Source organism: Macaca thibetana, chromosome 1 (genome assembly GCF_024542745.1).
Source record: "Macaca thibetana thibetana isolate TM-01 chromosome 1, ASM2454274v1, whole genome shotgun sequence".
Classification (NCBI taxonomy): domain Eukaryota; kingdom Metazoa; phylum Chordata; class Mammalia; order Primates; family Cercopithecidae; genus Macaca; species Macaca thibetana.
The window spans coordinates 159,808,478-159,818,740 of NC_065578.1; the positions used below are offsets into that span (position 1 = coordinate 159,808,478).

Here is a 10,263-nt window from a genome sequence, read left to right on the forward strand (position 1 = left end):
AAAGTGCTGGGATTACAGGCCTGAGTCACCACGCCCAGCCCTGTGCATGTTTTTAAACAAAGGATTGAAAATCATCTTTGTAGGGAAGAGGCCACAGGCTGCTCCTCGGATGGTGTTATCTGTAGCCGTTCTTTTTTTTTTTTTTTTTTTTTTTTTGAGACGGAGTCTCGCTCTGTCGTCCAGGCTGGAGTGCACTGGGGCGGTCTCAGCTCACTGCAGCCTCCGCCTCCCAGGTCCAAGTGATTCTCCTGCTTCAGCCTCCTGAGTAGCTGGGATTACAGGTGCGTGCCACCATCCAGCTAATTTTTGTATTTTCAGTAGAGACGGGGTTTTACAGTGTTGGTCAGGCTGGTCTCGACCTCCTGACCTCGTGAGCCGTCAGCCTCAGTCTCCCAAAGTGCTAGGATTACAGGCGTGAGCCACCGCACCCAGTCAGCTGTAGCCATTCTTGAAGGTACTAGTAGGTGCTATGATTTTAATAATGATTTCCTTCTAGTTAGCAGTATGCCAGAGTGTTCTTCTTCATTTTAGTACCTTTCATTTTAGAACCCTCTTCAGAATCTTTAAGAAGATGTGAATTTCTATTTAGAGCAACTATTCTCAGGCTGGGCATGGTGGCTCACACCTGTAATCCTAGCACCTTGGGAGGCTGAGGTGGGTGGATTACTTGAGGTCAGGAGTTGGATTCCAGCCTGGCCAACATGGTGAAACCCCATATCTACTTAAAATATAAAAATTAGCTGGGCATAGTTGCAGCACCTGTAATCCCAGCTATTCAGGAGGCTGAGGCAGGAGAATCTCTTTTCTTTTTTTTTTTTTTTTTTTTTTAGGTTTTTTATTATTATACTTTAAGTTCTAGGGTACATGTGCACAACGTGCAGGTTTGTTACATAGGTATACATATGCCACGTTGGTTTGCTGCACCCATCAACTCATCTTTTACATTAGGTATTTCTCCTAAATGCTATCCCTCCCCCAGTCCCCCACCGCCCAACAGGCCCCAGTGTGTGTTGTTCCCCACCCTGTGTCCAAGTGATCTCGTTGTTCAATTCCCACCTATGAGTGAGAACATGCGGTGTTTGATTTTCTGTCCAAAAAAACAAGTTTGCTGAGAATGATGGTTTCCAGCTTCATCCATGTCTCTGCAAAGGACATGAATTCATCCTTTTTTATGGCTGCATAGTATTCCATGATGTATATGTGCCACATTTTCTTAATCCAGTCTATCATTGATGGACATTTAGGTTGGTTCCAAGTCTTTGCTATTGTGAACGGTGCTGCAATAAACATACGTGTGCATGTGTCTTTATAGTAGCAGGATTTATAATCCTTTGGATATATACCCAGTAATGGGATGGCTGGGTCAAATGGTATTTCTAGTTCTAGATCCTTGAGGAATCGCCACATTGTCTTCCACAATGGTTGAACTAATTTACACTCCCACCAATAGTGTAAAAGCATTCCTACTTCTCCACATCCTCTCCAGCATCTGTTGTTTCCTGACTTTTTAATGATCACCATTCGTGAGATGGTATCTCATTGTGGTTTTGGTTTGCATGTCTCTGATGACCAGTGATGATGAGCATTTTTTCATGTGTCTGTTGGCTGCATAAATGTCTTCTTTTGAGAAGTGTCTGTTCATATCCTTTGCCTGCTTTTTAATGGGGTTGATTTTTTCTTGCAAATTTGTTTAAGTTCTTTGTAGATTCTGGATATTAGCCCTTTGTCAGATGGGTAGATTGCAAAACTCTTCTCCCATTCTGTAGGTTGCCTGTTCACTCTGATGGTAATTTCTTTCACTGTGCAGAAGCTCTTTAGTTTAATTAGATCCCATTTGTCAAGTTTGGCTTTTGTTGCCATTGCTTTTGGTGTTTTAGTCATGAAGTCATTGCCCATGTGAGGCAGGAGAATCTCTCGAACCAAGGTGGCAGAGGTTGCAGTGACTGGAGATCATTCCATTGCACTCCAGCCAGGGCAACAAGAATGAAACTCTGTTTCAAAAAAAAAAAAGAAAGAACAAGTATTCTCTTTTTGTTGAGTACTTAAATGTGCCAGGACAATTATAAGTAGCTTATGGATCTCATTTAATCTTCGTAACAACATTTTGAAGTGGGTTATATTCGGGGAAATTGAGGCCTGGTTGAAGTCACTAGCCACCAGGTTGCACAGTGGATAGGTGGGTGGTACAGCTGAGATTAAACCTCCCTAGGCAGCCTAACACCAGAGCCTGAGCTCCTAACCTCTTTGTAGTACTGCTTCACGGTGTTTGCAAACTGAAACCTTATCAGGCAAGAGTCTGACCCAAGCAAAAAGTTATTAATTACTGTACTTCGCAGCCCAAATTACCTTTCAGTTCAACTAACTGATAGTAATGACAATAATGATGCTAATTTGCCCCCCAGTGATTGGCAGTATAACGGGAAGGGATGATTTAGAATCAAAAGCTGAAAAAGACTGGGTGAGAACCGTAATCCCAGCAGTTTGGGAAGCTGAGACGGGAGGATTGTTCGAGGCCAGGAGTTTGAGACTGGCCCGGGCAATATAGCAAGACCCCATCTCTAAAAAAAAATAACAAAAAATTAGCCCACACCTGTAGTCCCAGCTACTCGGGAAGCTGAGGCAGGGGTATCACCTGAGACTAGAAGATGGAGGATGCAGTGAGCTGTGATCATACCACTGTACTCCAGCCTGGGCAACAGAGTGAAACCTTGTCTCAATAAATAAATAAATAAATAAATAAATATAGCCAAAGAAAAGAACATAGGTCATTTAATCCAAAGCTCTAATTTTTTTTTTTTTTTAGACGGAGTATGACTCTGTTGCCCAGGCTGGATTGAGTACAGTGGTGCAATCTCGGCTCACTGCAACCTCGGCCTCCCAGGTTCAAGCAATTCTCCTGCCTCAGCCTCCCAAGTAGCTGGAATTACAGGTGCCTGCCACTATACTCAGCTAACTTTTTGTATTTTTAGTAGAGACGGGGTTTCACCATATTGGCCAGGCTGGTCTCGAACTCCTGACCTTGTGATTCGCCTGCCTTGGCCTCCCAAAATGCTGAGAATACAAGCGTAAGCCACCGCTCCCAGCTTTTTTTTTTTTTTTTTTTTTTTTTTTTTTTTTTTTGAGATAGAGTCTTGCTTTGTCGCCCAGGCTGGAGTGCAGTGACTCAATCTCGGCTACTGCAACCTCTGCCTCCCAGGTTCAAGTGATTCTCCTGCCTCAGCCTCCTGAGTAGCTGGGACTACAGGCACATGCCACTACACCTGACTAATTTTTGTATTTAGAGTAGAGATGGGGTTTCGCCATGTTGGCCAGGCTGGTCTTGAACTCTTGGCCTCAAGTGATCCATCCGCCTCGGCCTCCCAAACTGCTGGGATTACAGGCATGAGCCACTGCACCCAGCCAACCCCCTAATTTTTTAGACAGAAAAGCTGAGGAACTTGTCCAAACTCACACAGCTAAGTAGGAAGTACCAGGACCACAACCCATACATTCTTCCTCCCAGTCCAGAACTCTTTCTGTTGCACCAATCTTTGTTGGGCCAGGACACCGGAGTCCTCACCTTCCTTACCAAAGGCTCCTTACAGGAGTCAAGCCTACAGAAGTGGGTTTCTTCCTCCTGGGACTTGTTTATTGCAGCACCAAGGACTCCCCCACCCAGAACTCCTTATCAGGATCCAGGATGGGCTCTTAATCTGCAGTGTGCAGAGCCTTGTCTGCACTCTCTGGGGAGGTGCATTATCATTCAAAAACAGCTGACTGACCACAGGTCTCCCAAGCTGGCACTGCTTACCAAGTGGAGAAGATGGAAGCAGAACAGACCAACCAGTGCCTAGTCCCTGAACACATGAAAGCCACGAACTGCAACTCTTCAAGCAATTTCAGGCCAGAGCCCCTGTACCCCCAGGTAGCCAAGGGGTGTGCTCCAGTTTTACTGAAATTGGTTCATATCTAAAAAGAAAACACATTGCTTGATCACAGAATGCTCTCACGTAAATTGAGGAACTACTAGTTTAGCAAGAGCCGAGACTGGCCCCAAGGCGAATCTGCCGTGCTGTGGCTCCCCTGACTTGAAGAGACAGAAGTGGGTGAAGGGTCCTCTCAGTCTCCAACCTTCCCTGAATTTCAGGCTTTCCACTAAACAAGGAAATATTCTTCATGAGCAAGGCTTTTTAGGAATCAGGAAGATAGATGCTGACTTTGTAGCAAACGCTCAAAAGAGGGTGGGCAAAAATCTCTCAACACTAACCCTGTCCTTACATCCAAAAAAGTAGGTCCTTTCAAGCAAGTGTCTAAGACATTTATTTCAGAAGCTACAAATAAAAGTGGGACTACTCCTTTCAATTAACAACCCCTTGATACAATGAATTTAACCAAATTCTATTTATGATACAGATGACCTGGCCTCCCCTAACCCCATCCCTGGCTCCCCTACCCTCCTCACTCAATACAGGCATAGCACACACAGTCTCCCTGGGCTACCTCCAACATAGCACACCTAGAGAAAACTATATGCTTGTTGATAAAGGTCATGGAGGTATGAAATGAAGTTGGGGGAGTTGTCATTTTATATGAAGCAACATGTGTAAAATTTAGTTTAAATACAGGTCACTGCCCGGTGCAGTGACTCACATCTGTAATCCCAGCACTTTGGGAGGCCAAGGCGGGCGGATCACCTCAGATCAGGAGTTCGAGACCATCCTGGCTAACATGGTGAAACCCTGTCTCTTATACTAAAAGTACAAAAATTAGCCAGGCATGGTGGCGGGCACCTGTAATCCCAGCTACTCCAGAGGCTGAGGCAGGACAATCGTTTGAACCCGGAAGGCGGAGGTTGCAGTGAGCCAAGATCATACCACTGCACTCCAGCCTAGGCGACAAGAGCGAGCGAGACTCCATCTCAAATAAATAAATAAACAAATAAATAAATAAATACAGCTCACCTACAGCCAAGAAAAAACTAGACCAGGTCGGGAATGTACTTGCCCTCAGTGGGAAACTCTGGGCTTGTGTCAAAAATCTCATGGAAAGAACTCAAAAGTCAGGGAGGATAAAAACTGTTATTTCCTTGCATGTAGCCAAAGGGAGTTATAAATTGGTCACAAACTTTTGGCTCTCACTCCAGTGTTTGCTGTCAGAAGTAGCTGCTCTTTGGCTAACCTGCAGCATTGGCATTCAGCTCCAGTGCATAGATCCTGAGGACTAGCTGCTCTTGTCTAACAAGACAAGTATGGTGGGTAGCAAATGGCAGCCCCAGAGATGACAAGAGCACCTTTACTGGGAATTGCCAACAATCCTGCCTTAGCCTGGGAAGGAGTTCATTACCTGCTGCTTACCAAACCCTGATTATTGAGACAGGCTCTGTCTTAATCATTTTTAATATGTTCAGTGCCTAGCACTTACTGACAATACATGCTTGCTAAATGAATGACTGACTGAATGAATGAATGAAATGAAGGACTGTCAAAAACAAAAAAACAAGATGCATAAGATGGAGATCTGACTAGACTAGGGAATGTTCAGACTAGAACCCTGTTACTTCTAGCATCTTCACAGGGAAATTAGAATCCTCATTAAAGGTGGAAGTAGGCTGGGCATGGTGGCTCACGCCTGTAATCCCAGCACTTTGGGAGGCGAAGGCAGGGGGACCACTTGAGCTCAGGAGTTTGAGACCAGCCTGGGCAACATGGCAAAACCCCATCCCTACAAAAATTACAAAAATCAGCCAGGTGTGGTGGCACATGCCTGCAGTCTCAGCTACTCAAGAGGCAGAGGTGGGAGAATTATCTGAGCCCGGGAGGCAGAGGTTGCAATGAGCTGAGATTGCACCACTGCACTTCAGCCTGAGCGACAGAACGAGACCCTGTCTCAAAAACAAAACAAAAACAAAAAATAAACACACACACACACACACACAAAAAAAAAAACAAAAAAAACAAAAACAGGGAAGTAACGAGCTACTTTCCAGGGAAGAGGGGATGCTTGGAAATGGCCCAGCCATACAACCAGATTTTTCTTTTATGCCACCCACATGCTGTAGATTGAGTGCAACTGAGGAGAAATACTATTAAACGCAAAGAAAGGATTTGGATCTGAAAGGGAAACGCAAATGTACAATGTGAGAATTTTATCTTCTCTACGCCACACAAGTTTATCCTGCTACATTTTTATTAAAGTAACAAAAAGGTGTACATTTGTCCATAAGCTGTACATTCTTCCATATAAAAACACTATCATACAATTAGTAACCTTTGTCTTTTCTGTCAGAATAGCTTACAAACATACTACTATTATTTATTTTTACTTAATAGGAGAGACAGGCCTGCTCAACAGTCCAGCTCGGGGGTTTTGTTGTTTTTAAAGTGAACATCATCAAGAAGAGAAGAGAGACAAGATTAAGCATGAGACCATGGGGCTGCTTCTAAAAAGGCAGGGACCTGTTTGCAGACAAGATGCAAGAACACAGCCTGCAGTGATTCACAGCTTTGTTTCAACCCACAAGCCAGAAAATTAGCTCTTGGGTCTGTGGGCCCAAAGTGAACTTTAAAGCAATAAAGACTGGAAGCAAGGTCTGGGAAGGCAATACAAAATGTGGAGAGTTGAAAAGGAGGCAGAGCTGGCAGGAATGGGTAGGGAGAGTGTTTGGTAAATAGCACCTTTGAGTCAAAATTGAGCAGTTAAGAAATCCAGGAAAGGGGACTGGCTGTGGGGAGGGGAACCTGGGGGTAGAGGAAGTGGGGGAAGATTCCTCACTAAGGGGCAACAGCAGGAGGGTGGCCATCCTGGCCAAATGCCCTAGCCCTGTCCTTCTTCAGGTGATTCGGTTTGGGAAACTTGAGGTCTTTTGAGGACCCCTCATCCATGTCACTGAGAAATTGAAGGAAGGGAGTTTCTTCCCAGTGTAGCTTTCCACTTTTCTCCAACCCACAACAGTAAATATTGCACAAGTCTACGACAAATTTGGATTGTACTGAGAGAGACAGCAACCTTTCCCACAGATGCTCTGAGCACCAGGGAGAAAAAACAGTGCCCAAGGTTTGGCTTTTATTTAGTGTCGGCCCTGCAAGAATACCAAGTAGTCTTGCAGAACATGGGGCACTCTCCCATTCAGCCAAGGAATACATGCAAGGCTGACCAGCCAGCCATCATCCCAAGGAGAGCAGGAGAGATGGTTCCCTAAGCCCACCAGGGCATCAGGAGGTTCCGAGAGCCAGTTTTCCTCCAGACCCTCCTGGGACCCAGGGGGCATATTGCACAGTGACTGAGAACTCTTGTCCTAGAAAATAGGGTAGCTCCACGGCCCGACCGGAAGGGAAGAGGGAGGAGAGGGTGAGAGGAGAGTTGTGCTTTTGAAAAGAAGGCAGTAATAGAGGACCTGGAGTTCCCTGTAGCTTTTGAGCCACCTCTCAAAGGGATCATGGCAGCAGCAACAAGACTTCCATGTGGTTCCAAAAAGAAGAGTTTGGCCAAAAAACATCCCCAGTGGATACTCTTTGGGTCCCAAAATTCCATTGCAAATCACCCCCAAATTATTTGCCATACATACACACAAAGCAGCACTAGCAAAGCAAAGGTTTTGTGCAGAGTTCCCTCCCATCCTAACCCCAGTAACTTCCAGTTCCCTCCTCCCCCCTCAGAAACAAAACAAAACAAAACAAAAACCCCCAAAGCTTTAAATTCCTGGCTGGAGAGCAACATCTATAGGCCCCTGAGGGTAGAATTAGAAACAAGTCATGATTTCAAGAAAAGCTGCTTAGGACAGTAGGAATCAGGAGAGGCCTTTTCACTCTCTGCCCAGGACCTCATTAGAAAATTAAAAGAAATATAAAGTATAATTAAAAAGAAAAAGGAAAAAAAAAAAGATAACATAGTATTATTTAAGTCCAGACATGAATGCCCCTGAGTAATAGAGGAGCCAGGGATGCAGGTGTCTGGCTGGGGGAGACAGAGAGTTCTGAACTTGGCCTCTCTTCCTCCCCCAGGGCAAATCCCAACCTCTCTGTTCACAGTTGCTAATCTTGCTCGCTCCCTCTCCCATCTTCCTGGGGCGCTAGCCAAACGTCTCCCACTTCACCTTGGCTAGGTCTACCCCCTAACAGCTCCCCCTCCTATAGGCAGACACTGGCTCACAGACTCAAGCACACACAACAGTTCTCTCCAAAGGCACCTGGGGAGGCCACTTCCAAGCAGCTCCCTTGAAGGATTTTTTTTCTTAAAAAAAATCTTTTGGTTTTTTTCCTCCTCTTTTCTTAAAAAAAAAAAATAATATATATATAAATAGCTCTTCATTTAAAAATACAGTTCCCCAGGTTGAGGTATGTGGTGGCCTGTTGTCACGGCAGCATGAGCACGGCGGCGCCCAGGGCGGGGGCGGAGGGGTCTAGCTGGAGACCGCCATCACGTAGTTCTTGGAGGGGCTGCTCCGGCCCAGCAGCACTTGGTTCTTGCAGGTGAGGAGCCCACAGGAGGCGGCCACTGGGGCCTCCTCGTACAAGACGCAGATGGAGCCGTCCTCCCCAATGCGGTAGGACACCTCATAGGGGTCCACCCACAGGGTCAGCTCGCTGGGCAGCAGCTGGTGCAGCTGGGGCTGGCTGAGTCCGATCTGGCTGGCCACCCTGCTGATGATGGGGTCCATCTTGTGGTTGATGCGAATGCAGCGGTAGCCCGAGCCCTTGGACGGCTTTTCAGGAAACCAGTGGTGTTTGTAGTGCTCTGTGGAGACAGGACGGGGGGAGATGCCCTGGTTAGAGCAGCTGGGCCATGGATACTACCACAGAGCAGGGAGGAGGGTCAAGGAACAGGAGAGGAAGGGGCCCTTTAAGTAAGGGAGGTGGATTCCTCTGAGTTCCAGGACCCTCTTGCCACTTAGCTGAGAAAATTTTATGGAAGCGGGAGAGATCTGCTTTCCTGCTTCCAGAACGTGTGTGTGTGTGTGTGTGTGTGTGTGTATGTTGGGAGGGGATTCCAGAGCTCTGGGGTACTCTCCAGTGGCCAGTGTATTGCTTTTGGCACACCCCCAGTTTCAGGAGGGAAGGGTGTGACTGGGGCTGGCATGTCCAGGCAGGGCCTCTGGAGACCTGTGAGCTGAAGTTTCAGGGCCAGGAAGGCTGCCAACATTGTTGGGTCCACAGCAAGTAATTGGGCCTCCCACCCTGTGTTCCCTCTGTTTCCTTCAGAAGAGTCAGGGAACCTTCCTTAGCAGTGCCCAAGGGAGTGAAAACTGGGTTGTTTTGATGAAACATCTGTTTTTCTCAGAAGGCAGGGTCTGTGTGGGTGCGTTCCGAGATGGCTATCGCTTCCCCAAACTGACAGCAACCAGCTAGAAACAGCTGGGAGAGAGGTCTCTCCCCAGCCAGCGAGCGGGCTGCTTATCTCTTCACCTCCCAACTCGAAGGCCAGCAGGGCAGGGTCACCAGCTACCAGGCTCTCCTCCCTACCACAATAGGTGGCAGATGGCTAAGGGGAACCAAAGAGAACACAAAGGGGGCCCAAATTCCAACTTGAAGCGAGTCAGCAACCAGTGGACTGCCCCAGGCACAGCGCACCCCGACTGGCAGGAAGAACGGCACTGGGACTCCGAGTTGTTGAAAAGGCTCGACTGCACCTTCTTCCCTCATCGGGACCCCTCGGCCGACCGGGCGGCCCGCAACAACATCCATCGAGGGTCTTAAGATCTCGAGGGTCCAGCGAGGGAGACGAGCCCGTAATGAGACCGGGGCATAAGCTGGGGACTCGGGCTGGCACTCCAGGACCAGGGTTTGCGCCTCCGAGAGCGTGGAGGGGCGCGCCCCATCAGAACAGCCACGGGCCGAGACCCGAGCACAGGGTTGGGGAGGAAGACCCAGGAAACTGGGGACTGCGGGCCGCCCCGGGGGTCGGAGGAGGGCCACCGAGTCCCAAAGCTGCTCCTGTGGGTGACCCTGCCGCAGGAGTAAAGGAAAGACGGCCCTGGCAGGGAGGGGGCCGACCCCCGGTGGCGCCAGGCCCCTCGGCACGCGCTCACCTGTGAGTGCCTCCTGGAGCGCCCCGCTGAAGACCTTAAGCCGCTGCTCGCTCACGCAGCCCCGGGTCCTCAGGAGGCTGGAGAGGAAGCCTACGGCGGCGGCGATCTCCGGGAGCATGTCGGTTCCCTTCCCGTGGCTCATGTCGCGCGCGGCTCGGGCTCAGTGAGAGGTCTCGGGTGGGAAGTACGGGTCCACAAGCCAGCGCTGCCCTGGCCGCTGCTCGGGCTCTGCCCGGACTTTCCCCGGGCCGCCTTTTTCA

At 48.2% G+C, this 10,263-nt stretch overlaps 1 protein-coding gene across 1 annotated transcript; it reads right to left on the reverse strand.

Moving 5' to 3' along the window:
- Nucleotides 1–6,147: 6,147 nt before the first annotated feature.
- On the reverse strand, nt 6,148–10,263 carry BTG2 (BTG anti-proliferation factor 2). The gene is made up of 2 exons (XM_050764719.1): nt 10,004–10,263; nt 6,148–8,712 (listed from the first exon to the last, which is right to left on the reverse strand). The coding sequence occupies exons 1-2, from the start codon at nt 10,143–10,145 to the stop codon at nt 8,378–8,380; spliced, it is 477 nt and encodes a 158-aa protein (XP_050620676.1). The 5' UTR covers nt 10,146–10,263; the 3' UTR covers nt 6,148–8,377.

Excerpts from the sequence above, each read along its gene's own strand:
- BTG2 (XM_050764719.1), bottom strand. The coding sequence starts at position 10,145 with ATGAGCCACGGGAAGGGAACCGACATGCTCCCGGAGATCGCCGCCGCC. Across the intron at positions 8,713-10,003 it reads GCTCCAGGAGGCACTCACAG|AGCACTACAAACACCACTGG; the intron begins GTGAGCGCGTGC and ends CTGTCTCCACAG.